Source organism: Rhea pennata, chromosome 3 (assembly GCF_028389875.1).
Source record: "Rhea pennata isolate bPtePen1 chromosome 3, bPtePen1.pri, whole genome shotgun sequence".
NCBI classification, from domain to species: Eukaryota; Metazoa; Chordata; class Aves; order Rheiformes; family Rheidae; genus Rhea; species Rhea pennata.
The window spans coordinates 117,628,528-117,643,313 of NC_084665.1; the positions used below are offsets into that span (position 1 = coordinate 117,628,528).

General features: G+C 36.6%; 2 protein-coding genes across 4 annotated transcripts in view; one reads left to right on the top strand and one right to left on the bottom strand.

Annotated features, from left to right (window-relative positions):
* Positions 1-7,700, top strand: part of VSNL1 (visinin like 1) — a 94,483-nt gene extending 86,783 nt beyond the window's left edge. Inside the window, exons 3-4 of the mRNA XM_062571169.1 lie at positions 5,676-5,891; positions 6,799-7,700. Of these exons, the coding sequence (XP_062427153.1) occupies positions 5,676-5,891; positions 6,799-6,996 (414 nt within the window). The 3' untranslated portion in view covers positions 6,997-7,700. The remainder of the gene's footprint in view (positions 1-5,675; positions 5,892-6,798) is intronic.
* A 1,521-nt stretch (positions 7,701-9,221) lies between these two features.
* SMC6 (structural maintenance of chromosomes 6) overlaps positions 9,222-14,786 on the bottom strand; it is a 41,638-nt gene continuing 36,073 nt past the window's right edge. For 2 of the 3 annotated variants that reach the window (XM_062573157.1, XM_062573159.1), the window contains exons 27-28: positions 13,128-13,225; positions 11,311-11,785 (exon numbers count right to left, since the gene is read on the bottom strand). In XM_062573157.1, the coding sequence (XP_062429141.1) occupies positions 11,677-11,785; positions 13,128-13,225 (207 nt within the window). In that variant the 3' untranslated portion in view covers positions 11,311-11,676. Of the gene's footprint in view, positions 10,626-11,310; positions 11,786-13,127; positions 13,226-14,786 lie in introns of those variants that run through there. The other variant, XM_062573158.1, reaches the window with a different exon arrangement.

Below are 14,786 nucleotides of genomic sequence, written 5' to 3' on the forward strand. Positions count from 1 at the left end.
GCTGTGGTTGTGCAGAACGGGAGATTGTTTATCTGATTGAGCTTTAAATGGTAACACTGACATACAAAGCTAGTGATAAAATCTGAACTCTGAAATTCTGTCCCTCTGCAGAAGAGGCTGTAGACTGCAGCTCTTGTAGCTGTTGACTGATTACACTTCAAAGGGCTTCTCATTTCTGGTGATCTGTAAGATGGAGCTTGACCAGTGCTGCAATGGCTGGGTCAAATTTAAAACAGTTGTTATGAAAAAAAAATACTGGCTTGAGCTTCTGCCAGAAACCAAACTCTCTGATTCTCAAAGTGCTAATTTTCACTGTTTGAAGAAGTAACATGTTGTTTTGGTTCCTGGGAGAATCTGAAGCTGCTTCCTCTGTCTTCTGCAAGCCTGGGACACTATCCATATATAACCTCCAGTTCTGCCTTCTGCTTTTCTATACTGTAACTCTGCACCCCCCATGCTGTTACCTCTGATCAGTGTGGCCAAAGGGCCATTTGGGTATATTTAGGCAGCATGTTCAGATTTCTGTACGCTATTGTAATTCCAGTTTTCTCCATTTTATAATATAGGTTCTCTTTTAATAGAAATGTATTTTAGATATGATAAAACAATGCCTGATAAATAGAACGTCTTTCAGGCCTGTCCATAGGGCCTCTCCACTGAGTGTCAAGGAAAGACCCTCTTTTCTGGACTGCTGTTCCCAGGGAATTTGGAGAAGAGTGTTCTTTTGGTATTGCTTTGGTATTGGTTAATGCTTTAGTCATCAGAGTTATGTGAGCTTTTTAATAACTCCCTCCCAAAGGTGAGCTGAAGAGAAATACAAAGTTGTCTGGGACCAGTGTCTTCAAAGGTGACAGAGACCTCATGGCTCTGCAGCCAAGTGCTCCAGATGTTTCCTAAGACCTAGGTGAGGTACAGCTTGTTAAAGCTGTTTGATAAATAGTCTTATTCCACTGCCTTTTGAAAAAGCGTAAGACAGCCAGAAAGACCTGCAAGACCCATTGTGGGTGGTAGGACTCCCCAAGACATTCTCTTTTCCAGAATATGGTAGCAATTCTTTTCCCCCTGCTTTTTGCTCTCTAGTTGCCGGTTACTTACAGAGGTAATACATTCCTCGCACACCAGCAATTTGGCTGGTAAGTGACTTCTTAATCTAACTGCTCAGAAAAAGCACAGCCTAGGGAAGAGCTGAGAGTGGATAGGCAGAAACAAAGAAATGACCCGTGCTTAGGCACCCGTGGAACTGACCGCTGTAAAAAAGCCCAGACAGGTATGGTTTGCCTTGGTGGTTTTGACAGGAGAGGAGAGGCAGGACACAGTGCTGATGCGTACAGCAAGGGCACTTTTCAGTAGTACCACGGCAGCAGAAGGGAGCTGGTTGCTTTAATATGTAAGTTGGTCACCTGGGCAAGGGTTTCCAGAGGAGGCTGAAGAACGCACTGAATTGCCCCGCTTCAGTAGACCTCTTAAAATCCTAGTAGTGTTTCTCTGCTTGTTTTTAAAGCGCCCACCCAGCCCATGCTGGAGCGCCGGATGAGGTGGATTAAACCATCATCATATTCCACCTGCCGAAACGGGTGTTTGTCTTCCAGTGATCATCGTCTTATGTTTTCCCTCGTCTCAGATGAGTTTTGAAGCAGGAAACAGCCTGTGCCTTTATGGAAAACAGGCCTTTATGCCTTCCTAAGGCCTCGCTGTATTTTAAGGGTAAACTAATGTTTTACCAAAGCTGGCCTCTTCTGCTCTGTAATTGGTTTTATTTTTAATCCATTTCTTATTTATGAATCAGTTCAAAACCAGACAATGGAAGCCTTCAAGTAAAATTTTAAACAAGTTTTGATATATTTTTTACTTGTTCTGAGATAAAAATAATAGGAGGCACAGAGCAGAGAAGAGCATCATCTAGAGAAGAGCACCTTCATTCCCTGAAGGACCTTTTACTGTATTTGCTCCCTAGAGGGAGGCAAAAGGAAAAAAATAAAAAAGACATCAATTCTATTCATTCACCTGATATGGTTGCTAATGCCAAGGCTTAGCTCTGAAAGTGATACTGCTTTCTCAGCTCAGCAGGGGAAAAAAAAAATCATTGGTTTGTATGTGATTAAAAAATCAGTATAATATTTTTCTTCTTCCCTCTATTATATGAGGTTACTGCTATAAGACTGATATAGGAGAGAGACATAGCTTGTTTATGTTACCATAATGAGAGAAGTAATGACACATTCATGCTTGCCCAAGAATAATTTGGAAATGGTTCCCCTACTTCACAGTCTGGCCCATGGGAAAATAACATCTGAATGAGTTTTGGTTCTCTGGACAGCAAAATGGAAGATCCCATTTCCCTCTAGCTGCTTGACTTTCTGTTGCAGAGGCTGCAAAGTGACAGTGATCTGCAACGTTGGGCAACATCTTCAGTGACAATGAGGGCTCTTAACCAAACCATTTGGAAGACCATACAATTTTGAAGTGTGTTGTTTCATAACCTGTCTACCACAGGGTAGTGATCAGTTCAGATTTAAAATTCAAGTGACTGTCCTAACTGTCTTTTTGGCTTTGAGCCACCATTAAGTTCTCCAGAAATAAAAAAGAGGAGCTAGTAGAATCCCTGACAAGTTGCAAAGTACAAGAGATGCTTCTAAACTTTCTATCAGTGACCTGGAGAAATCTGGAGAAGTGTATATATATCTAGACACACGCGCGCGTGCGCGCACACACACACACACACGCACAAAAAAAATTAAATAGTCTCTGTGCTAACATCTGCAGTTGAGCGGTAAGATAGATGATAAGAGAAAGCAGTGAGCACAGTTTTGATAACCTTCAAATAACATTCAAAGTTTGGATATCATTCAAATACTTCTGTTCTAATACAGCCAAATGTAGAATTCTAAGTCCAAAGCGCCTTCTCTTTTATAGAGCAGTTTGGTTTTACAAAAGATTAAGATTTTTCAATAGAAAAGCAACCCAGCGAGAGCTGGTAGTTGCAGTTAATTCAGTCATGAATCTATGTCTTTGCATATGTTAGTGAGCTCAATCGTACTTAGTATTCCAGAGTCCAAAAAATTTTAAAAGTTCAAAAAGTAGAAAGTACAAAAAAAAGAGCCACATCAGTACCTCCAGGTACTTACAGCTCCATCAGTTCAGATTATCAAAAAAGAAATGTAGGTTGACTTGAGGACAGTCACATAAGGTGCATTTTTTGAAGGAGACAATACTAAAGGACTCTCCAGCTATTGCAGAAAGAGGGTAGTCCTAGAGGTTGGATGCCTGACCCATAAAAACTCAAATGAGAAAAAAGACAGCAACTTTAATAGTGGTATTAATCTGGTCAAAATACCCCTGAAAGGAGTATATATCTTTCTCTCAGCCATGATCCGTCTCTTCCTGAAAAGCTACTTGGGAAGTGAGAGGAGCATATCTGATCCCCTTCTGGTTTTGGATTCTGCAGAATGGATAATGAAGGGATTTGTACTCCTCTAGAGGGTTACTACACACCAGGGCACTACTCTGAATTGATGGAAGTGGACAAAATTTAATCTTGGCTGCTCTCTTTTGAGGGGGAAGAGGAAGATTTTATAGCCACTATAATTCTACTGAGCCAAGGAAAAGATGGTATAGCAATTATACCTGCACAGGAACATAAAGGTTACTCAGAATTGTGGCTGAAAAAATCACTATTAGAGCAAGGAAGAACTTTAGAGAAAACATGCAGGTTGGGAACCCTTAGTCAGTGCAACAGCAGCTCCTGATGTGACCTTTATGGCAATGACTTTACTGGCCATGATTTTGTTGCAAGTTGTTGTGCACCTTTTTTAGGGAGCACATTATCCAAAAGGTCATTTGGCCTCCTAAAAAGAAAAGCAGAGATGGCAGATCAAAATGCCCTCCCTCGCTTGCCATGTTTTACATGTGTGTGTGTGTGTGTGTGTGTGTGTGTGTGTGTGTGTGTGTGTGTGTGTGTGTGATAGAGAGAGAGAGAGAGAGAGAGAGGAGAGAGAGAGAGAGAGAGAGAGAGAGAGAGAGAGAGAGAGGAGACTATTAGCACAGCCCATTTCTGTATGTGCTGTAATACCTATTATGAAATCTTTAAATATGTTGGTCAACTGCTTTCATAGTTGACCACAGCAAGAAAGAGTTTGCAGTTAAAGCTCCAGACTGAGAAACAGGGAAGTGTAAAATGTAGATGCATTCCTTAGGCTGCTATTTAAGTCTTTGCTTCAAATTTATGTGTTATTATTAAATGCAATACTTACTTACTTACTTAAAAGATTTGGGTGGGAAAAAAAAAAGACATGGCTCTCAGATTGGCAGTAGTGCACATTTATATTTTGGGAATATCAAAATCTCCCATTAAATTGTGCTGGAAACAAACATAATTATGAACTGCATTTGAATGTCCTTTACTCTAATGGAACCTCAGCTTAAAACTCCCTTTTTTAAATAGTTCTTTTGAATCCAGGCCACAGAAAAAGCAACTACTATCTCAAAGATGCTTTAAATAATAAATTTTTGGAGGAGAAAAGGAAAAAAAATAACACCTACATGTTATCATCATTTAAAATATTTTATTATGCTACAATCAATTGCCATGTTCTCAGATAATGAATATTAAACATGAATAGCACAGCTCCATATTGTTTAGTTGAATCTCAATTTTCATCTTATGTACTTGTATTATGTACACTGGCAGAAGAGAACATATGTTCCTGATTTTTTTTTTTTTAAGGTATGTGTGGATCTTTCTTTTAATAGTTATATAACACAAAGCCCACATAGCCGCTTGGCTGCAGCAAGCCAAGGGCTGGTTGCTCCCAAGCAGGAAAAAAAAACTGTTAAAATTTACCTTAGTTGCTGTGTTTTGTAGTCAGAGAATAGAAGGCAGCACATAAAAACAGTTGTAAATTTAATAGCGCCTCAGAATGAGTTTCTCGTTTCAAGCAGCCACTGCAACGTTGTTCAACGTGCAGAGTAGGGCAGGCAAAAATGATCCTAAATCTGGCTCTGACTCCCAGAGCGCTGGCTCCATAATGTGCTGCTAGCCCAAGCAGCGTTTTGGGCACTGTCTCTAGCATTGAGCAGAATTCGGTCATCCCGGTTTGTTTTGTGTCAGGAGCTGCATACTTCAAGGAGCACAGGCCACGAAACGGACTGCACAAGAATGCCCAGGATGATGGGGGAAGCTTTGCTTATCTTTTAAGATGCCATAATCTAATGGTGGGGTTGAATATATCACTGAATTCAGTTTTCAGTACTGAAACATAGAATTTTTTCCATAAATCAGATTTCCTCTGAAAATTTCTGTGAAAACAGGAAATGCAACCCCGAGGTTTTGTACAATATTTATTGTTGTTATATCTCACTGTTATTAGGTACAATCTCTCACTTGCACCAAACTTCATTTTAAGGTTCATCTAGTTTAATTAGTTTTGGAGAACATACTTCTAGCATGAAAGATATCCATACTATTGCTTGCTGTAAACTGATAGGTTTTTGTAGAAATAACGTTTAATACCGTTACTACACTTTTAATTGTTGCTAAAGATTAAATTATGTATTTTCAGTTCACACAAAGCCCACCAGCGGCTCCGCATAAGTGCCTCACTTCGGTATTTTGAAGGCAGATGCACAGCTTGCTTCCTTGCACTGCCCATGGTTCTGTTTATTTTTTTGTTTCGCAGTTCTTTCCCTACGGAGATGCTTCGAAGTTTGCCCAGCACGCCTTCCGAACCTTCGATAAGAACGGAGATGGAACCATCGACTTCAGAGAGTTCATCTGCGCACTGTCCATCACCTCAAGAGGCAGCTTTGAGCAAAAATTAAACTGGGCCTTCAACATGTATGACTTGGATGGTGACGGTAAAATTACAAGAGTGGAAATGCTGGAAATTATAGAGGTGAGGTCAATATGACATTCAAAACCAACACATTTCTTTAGAAAAAAATTGGTTGCTATACACCTAAAGATTTTAAATACACAAGAGGCATTGTATCATTAGAAAGGTATGACACACAGACTCATCTCAGGGATGCACATCTAAGCAATACAAGCAAACTAGCATTGTCATAGAGATGCAATCTGAGAATTGCAGTGATCACGTGTCCATATAAGCTTTTAAATATTGAGGGGGTAAATTAGTGTTCTGATAAACAGATTAACTGTAAGTACAGTACAGCAAAGGATTTACAAAGCCAATCTGAAAATCACTTGACACCCATGAAATTACTGTTTTGTAGCTCAAGCATCTGCAACCTTACTGGAGATTAACTTCAAATGATTGCAGAAATTCACTCTGCGTTTTAAGTGAGCTCTTACAGATAGACACTACGATTTAAGATAGCCATAGTATAGTTAAAGAGTAACGTTTACCTAAATCATCTGTGGTTAATACTAGGTTTTGCTCACATGTACACACAGAAAACTGCTAGAAGATGCCTTCTAAAGCGTATTATTCCAAGTTGATATACAATATTTCAATGGGATGACTTAAATCCAAATAAACAGTTGATCCAGAGAACAGGTTACAGTAGATCCACACTATGAAACACATTATGAAGAACAAAGAAATTTATTCCAGTATGGAAAGTGCAATAATTTTTAAAGCCTGCATTTGAAGGAAAAAGTAAAACACTTATTCTTCCTTATTTTAAGTAAACAGGTATCAGATTCCAAAGGAAAAAATCCATAAGGAAACTAGCAACCACTTGATTGCTGAAATTTGATTCCAAAATTTGATCACATCAATGCACTGATTAAATCTAGGGCTTTATTTTTTTAATTTTCTATTTGGTTTCTTTCCAAAGGCCATCTACAAAATGGTGGGCACTGTGATAATGATGAAAATGAACGAGGATGGTCTGACGCCTGAGCAACGGGTAGACAAGATCTTCAGTAAGATGGATAAGAACAAAGACGACCAGATCACACTGGATGAATTTAAAGAAGCTGCAAAGAGTGATCCTTCCATCGTATTACTCCTGCAGTGTGACATTCAAAAATGAGCTTGTGTACAATGCATCATAGACTGCACAGAAGTTTAAATGTTCCATTCAGTTTGCAGCTATTTCCACACACACACACAAATTTGCTTGGACTACCTATCAATGGACTTGCTTCTTGTGTTTGAAACACTTGTGTGCATGAGAATGTCATTTGCTAAAGAATTTTAAAAGTATATATTATAAAAATAAACTGCCACAACGTGACGTGTGCAATGTCATTTCATAACAACCCTATTCCTCTGAAGCCTGTGCAGCAGTCCTGTGCTGCAGTGAATTATATTATTTATTGTTCATGTTTTACTGATGCTAGCTCTGTGTCTCCTAGACTGAGTAATGTTAGTGACACTGAATTCCCATGGTAATGTTAACTGTTTATTATAAATCATGTCACCATTCTGCTGTAAAGTAGTACTGGACAGACAGAGGGGAAGATGTCCTCAGTTCTCAAGTCTGATCCACACATGTGCTTGAATTGTCAGTGGATATAAATGTACTTCATTTGCATGCCTTTTAGGTTTGCCTTAATTCTTACCTCATTTGCATCCCTTCAATCTGGAAAGAGCTATGTCAGAGGAATGCAGTATGAACACGCAAATCCTGCTAAAATGCTCCCTTTAATTAGAAGCATATATAAATATATATATATAATGTTCAAAATATTGTTTTATTGGAAGTTCAAAAGTTTTATTGAAAGTGTATTGATCTTTGCCTGAATTTTCAAAAGCTTCCACGGAGATTGCAATATATGTCCCAAAATAAATTTATAATATTTGACCTTTTTCCCTAATTCTTATTTCATGTCTTCAGCATGGTAATAGAGAGAAAAGCAAAAATACAAAAACCAAAAAGTTTTCAATCTCCTGCAGTTATCTGTCACTGTACTACTGGGAAATATGTATTTTTTAAAAAATGAAAGCATGAAGAAATTTCTTCACATTCACTCATTAGAAGAGTCGTATTATACAAGACTGATAGTTGTAGTTCTTGTATTTGCCAACAGAGCAGCTGTTTATCCTCCAAGATGTTGATGCTAAGGTTTAACAGTATACCTACTATACCTATGCTTACATAACTTTTTAAGCTAGCTGTAAGTCAAATATAATCTATTTGCTTGGCCGAAGTTTGGTCTTTTAATGTCTTTCCTCTCACCATATGACATTAAACTACCTTATATTTAATATGAGCTGACAGGTTGTAAAAGACATTATTGATAGATAAATTAACCATAAAGTGTGATTATTGAGAAGGGACAGCTGAGAGACTCATCTTCCTCCTCTACAACTCTATGCAGCACATTCATCAAGTCCTGCTTTATACTGTGGCAAGCACAAGTTTTGTGCAGCCTTGGGAAGACATGGGAGAACTAGCAGACGGCAGAAGTGCAGATAAAAATCTTCCCTGTAGCAACTGGGAAACCTGCTATAAAGTCAATTACTAGCAGGATTACAAAAAGAGTCTGAGAATATCTTACAGTTGCATGTTTGATATTTCTTCTTTCCTTATGAAGAAATTAGACAGCTATACTGCCTAAAAATAAGACAATAAAACATGACATATCTAGTCATTCTCTGTATTCTCAAATCTAAAAGCTGTTCTACACATTTTGCCAGGTGCTCCCAAAATAGACTGAGGGAAGAATTTAAAAAAGACAAATTTATAACCTTTGTCTTTTCCCTCTAATTCTTGCTTCATGTCTTCAGCATGGTAATTGGGGGGGGGAGAGAGAAAAAAAGATTTCAATCTCTTTTTACCAGAATTTTACTTAAACTAGACAGTAATATTCTTAAGTATAACATTTTTTAGTTTAGCACGTTTAGTTGTAAATTAAAGGTATGTTCTGAAAAAGCAATATACTTCTGAATATCTGCTTTAGGTGCAAATATGTCCAAAGTTTCAATTCAGGCTTAAAATTACTACATGTAGACAGGATGCTGGATATTCCTGGGATTTTATGGCCCTTTCACTTACATATGCTTATTAGAGAAGCAGCACATCATTCTACATTTCCCTGCACCTCAAATTTGTGTAGCTGGATAGGCTCCATTTATTTTAATGCAGCATTAAGCAATCCATTGCCATCCAAAATGGCCAGCAGCTCAGTCACAAATGAAACATCATGATTACAACTGTTTCTGCTGGTATAAACAAACTCCTTATCTAAAGTACCAAGAACAAGATAGCTTTGAGACGTTAGTAAAATCACTGCAAGAATAAATGTATCCAAGTAACTGCTTCAATAATTGTTTATTCAGAAGTACTCTCTACCATGAAAATAGTTGCTTATAATAATCACAGTCAGGCATACTTTCATTAAGTACAGTGATAGATTAGAATAAATACATCATATGATTCGAACTAAAAATCAAAAGAAGCACTGCTAACTGCTCCAGTATTTCAAGAAAGATTTATTCCAGCAATCTGTAGAAAGCCTGGGAGAAAGTTGAAGTGTTAGCCCAGTAGGAAAGCAATATTTTTCCTTAAACTGTTCTCTCTGCACAACTAACTATAAAAGTATCAGCGAAGATAAACACTTCTCCCCTGCCTCTGCACTCTTATTTTATTTCTTCAATACTGAACAAAATTAGGAGGAACTAATACTATGTTATTCTATGAATTCATGTTGTAAAAGGTTCCAAAATATATTCTAGTTTCACCAAAAAAAGAGTCAAGATGTGATTCAATATCATGTAATAGTTACCAGAAAAAAAATCAAGCTGAATTGAATTTTGCATTTCAGAAAAGTTTTACCATGTTTGTAGGTGCCATGCCTTCCACCCCAGTATTTCACATAATCCTAAAAAAAGTTGCAAGCTTCTTTAGTATATACTTTACAAAAACATAGGATTACAGAATCATTTAGTTTGGTTGGAATTTCCAGAGGTCTCTAGTCCAGCTTCCTGCCCAAAGCAGGAGCAGTCCTGAATTCAGACCCTGAAACCTCTAAGGACAGAGATTCTACAACCTCTCTGGGCAACCTGTTCTAATACCTGTGATCATCATCATGAACTCTTCCACCTCCCTCCCCCCTTTATCCATTCTGAACCTCCCCACTTCAGTTTATGACCACTGTCTCTTGTTCTCTTGCCATACATTTCAGTAAAAAGCTTGTCTCTGTAACCTCCTCTTAGGCACAGGAAGGCTGTTATAAGTTTGTTGGTCCATTACTCTAGCCTTTTGCAAGTAAACATCTGAAGTCTTTGAAAGGTCACTAAATGCAATCCCTAGAGTCATGCTACAGGAGGATATTAAACGGCTGTGCCAGTTTGTTTCTTTCAATTCTTCATTAACTTCTGTATTGTAGGAACATCTATATAACTTAATGCATGCTTGGGTAAAAGCTAAACAACATTAACACATATCACCATGCAGTGGCTTAAAAGAAACAAAACAAACAAACAAAACAAAACAAAAAAACCCAGCAGCTATCAAGTCAATTTAGAACTTGAACTGTAAAGAAATTTTATTGAGGAATTGCTATTTGGTAAGTAACTGTAGAAATTGCAAATTGTTCTCTGAAAAAAAAAAAAATCTTAATTGTTCTTATGACCCTGCAATTTCAAGAAAGCATATGTCTAATGGCTGAACTTTAAATTGATTGTTTTTGAAGAGCTCCCAACAATTTCAAGTTCCTGGAGGGAGAAGAACAGGAGAGAAGAAAGTTAATATGGAACAATTTGAAAGACCTATTTTTTCTTTCTCCCTCCATCCCCAGTAAGTGTTAGCACATTTTAATAAAGCAGAGGTCACTTATTTTAACTGCCTTTACTGTAGTTTAGTCCAAATCAAAAACAGAAAGCCTTCACTGCTGTAAAAAAACCTCAATGTATCATTTCTTAAAATTCTATTCTATTCCTTTCCTATATATTGAACATCTCTAATTCAGTAGACTTTTGGCACTTCAGTTTGTTATAATGTGATGATTATCTACAGATTTAACCTATACCTGCAAACCCAGATTGTGTAAGAGCTTGGTTTAATTAAAGTTAAGAATTTAAGTTCATAAAACCAGAGTTCGCTAGTTTTTGTAAGCTCATGTCCAAAGACACTCAAACTCTTCTCTATAAACTCTTTAGAAAGGAAGACAAGACATTTTCCCCCTACCCAGAGAACACACTGCAAATGAATTCCTCACTTTTCTAATTCTGAAAATATACACTGTAAGTAATAATTTATGTTGAATAGCTATGGTTCCACAGGAAAAACGAAAACACATTTACTGCATGTATTAATTAGTGAATGTTCAACAAATAAAGCAAGAGTTAGAAAGACAAAATTATCTTAAGATCAATCTTTAAGTGTGTAGGGACACTAAAGCATTACTACAAGTGTCAGTTCTCAGAGTTTATTAAAATTTTATAATTATACAAAAATATTGCATATTTTCAGGAAAAACAGAACAATTAAAAGCTTAATATCTGGTAGTTAAAAATATCAATCAGTTGAACATTTGGGATTTTCTCATCAAAATTGTGTACTAAATTTACACACTGTGCTTAAATGCTTGGTCTGTACAAATACATACAGCAGTTTTAAAAAAAAATAAGAACCTTTTCTTTTCCTGAAGGTATCTAATGAAAGGTCCTCCTATCCAGCAACAGCAAGTAATAACCTTGTATACATCATTACACATTTATACTGTAACAATCCTTAAAACTGTGTTACATTCATACACAGATATACTTATTGATTTTCCTCCTCTTCATTCCTATTTCGGAAATTCAATGTTGTTTGGCCTCTTTCAGGGTCTTGCAGTCGGAGGATTCGAATAAGGGTACTTGTAGGTAGAGAACTAAAAATAAAGTATACGTAATTTAAATAGTGTTTCCTCTACACAAATTTCAGTATTTCTTTCATTACATATTTGCCTTTACATAACTGCATCTTTTTTTTTTTCATTTTTAAACAGTAACGGGGTGAAGTTTTGGCTTCGTTGAACTAAACCAGACCAAGACTTAAGTGAAAAGCTTGAGGTACAGACGATAACTGATTTCAGTCACATGACTTCTAACAATTAGACTATAGAAAGAGTACTTTGAAACAAAACTGCAAATGAAATAGTTATCAAATATGGTTGATACCTGCCTTATAGACCCTGAAAAAGTATGCACTTCATACATGCATAACCACTCACATCATACCGACAAACATAGTTACTAAAACGTACAAGGTCCTAGGTTAGAGCTTTTCCATTGATTGCCCTAACAGTACTTTCACTGAGACTGCCCTTGTGCTTCTGCTACACTGTTTGCATATTATTACTGTACAGACAACACGGTAACAACACGGTAACACATTTCAATATTTAAACTTTTAAACAGTTACCATTCAAGAAATTCCTATATCTCTATTCAACGAGTTTCAGAAATTTATACAAAAGCATTTCCAGTCACATAACGAAAAAACTCATCTACCTCTTTAGATTTCAACAAGGCAAGACAGTTACATAAAATAAACTTCATTTTAAAGGCTACTTAAACTTCCTGTTTAGTCAGATGAGGAAAAAAAGGTCTTGGGTGATGTGAATTATCGTCTGCAGATCAGGATAGAGAGAACAGATGGATGCATTTGGTTTGACAGTGACTGTCCCCTTAGCTGGGCATGGTTTTACCAGGGAATCATATGGAAGTTTAAGTACTGTGGGCTACTTGATCAAAACAAGGAAAAAAGGACTATGCTACCAGCTTCTAGATTAGTGAGTTAAAGTCTACTCAAATAATATAAGCCCCTTAAAAGTTCAGTAGTATTAAGAAAAAAAGAGATGGGGGGAGAAATGCAGGATCTTTTGTCAGTTTTGAAAGGAGGGAGGAAGATGATGTTAATAACAACTAGGCTAAAAGATTCTAGACTCAGTCTTAAACAGTTAACAAAAAAAAAACTCAAAAAACTGATTCACTAAAGATGATAATCTGATTCATGTCCCCCTGAATTACCATGCTAAGAGACATTTCCTAAGGAAGAGTGAAAAATCTTCTATTAAATTCCAGAATCAGTGATGAACTGCTTAGTTATTGATATTCTACCCCTGCAAATAGCAAAGTTTCTTTCCCCTTACATTTACTTTTTTCAGGTTATACCTCTTGCAATACAGTTTCCTTGTACTTCTAGTACTAGGAAATATAATACGTCATTACCTCATACTTTGCGGGGTGAGCAAAATGAACTGTCGATGACGCTGGGAGTCAGCCACCTTGAGCATCATATCCATTGCGATTCTTCTGTTAACCATGTCCTAAAGACATAAGATTTATCAGCTAAAAATACTGATAGTGTACTTTACTATTGTGCAGTCAGACAATTACCTGAGAAAAAATTAATCAAAAAGTATCTTAATAGAAAAACCTGCTAAAATCAATTCATATACAGTAAAACTTTGTTAAAGAGAAGTCTTGTAAAAACTACGACAGAAGAATATTATGGTTAAATTCTAAAAGCCCAAAACTATAGTCTAGGAAATATGCAGACTAAAAGTTTAGGAATAAATTCTTTAAACTCCTTCAGTAGATAATGCACTATGCATGCAAAGCGTCTATCTGAATAATCACACACACTTTAGTCTTTTTTTTTCCTGCCAATATACCCATGTAACATCTTTTACCTAGTTATGTAAATGAACAGTATTCTAGTAAAGTATTGTTTCCTACAAAATCCTGCCTCAATTTTACATGAAAGCATCAAAGGATTGCATAAAACCTAATACAGCTTTTTTTTTTTCTTAAGACAGATGTATAAGATAGTATTAAAATATTTAGAATGGGATACTATTACAAGTAGAGGTTAAACAAAGCTGTGCTTCCATACACTGTTATGCATGAAACTGCATCTCTGTTCCAAATATGCTGACAGAGTCCTCTTGTGGTGGGTCTCCAGGATTACAATCAAAGTAGCTACAGAACTTATGAATGTACTGATAACTTACAGACTAGGACATCTGACTAAACACACTAATATTTTTTCAATTTATGAATAGTGGTTCTTCTTCTGCCCACACAGCTCTGTATATTTGGAACATCACACAACAATCACCTACTAGCCTGAAAGAGTGAGAGCTAAAAATCTCTGCAAGACCTAAAACTCTTTATTCATCTGTCTAGGAAAAAGATGGATACTCTTTTTTGCAACTGGAAAAAAAAAAAAAAGGCTTAAGATTTGGTAGTTTGTTCTGTAGATTCTATGATTGTGTCACTGATATATGACAGAAAAAAAAATCTTATACATTGAAAAAATGACTGCTTGACTTGATTAGATGCCATTCTTTCCTCTTCAAAATTCTTTACGTACAAAGTATATTCTCTTTTTTCTTTCTAGGTTTATGATTCCCAGTCACTAGACCACTGATAGTGGAAAGACACTGAAGGCCAGATTTAAAAAGAAAAAAAAATCTGGCATCTAAACTATTATTTTCATCTCCTGAAATTAATTCTCCTTTCTTCTCCCAAACTATACCATACTGGTTAGCAGGAAGTGGGAAAGCAAAAAAAGAAAAAAAAGTCACCTATCCAGGGAAGCTGTGTACAAAGATGAGGTTTCTCAGTTTTAGCTGACACTGGTCTTATTGTTCATTACTCTACATTTCAGTCTTTGAGAGGTACCACATGAAAGTAAAAGGCTTAATCTACCTTCAAGTTTCTGAGCAGCAACGCTGAACTCAACCACTACACTAGCTTAAAAAAAAAAATCTCAAAACAAAAACAAACAAAAAACAAACGTGGGCTAGGCCTAGGATAGTCACAGCAATATATAGAGGCAATGTGTGATAAAGAGAACAACAACTGTAATAGCTTGAGGAAGTA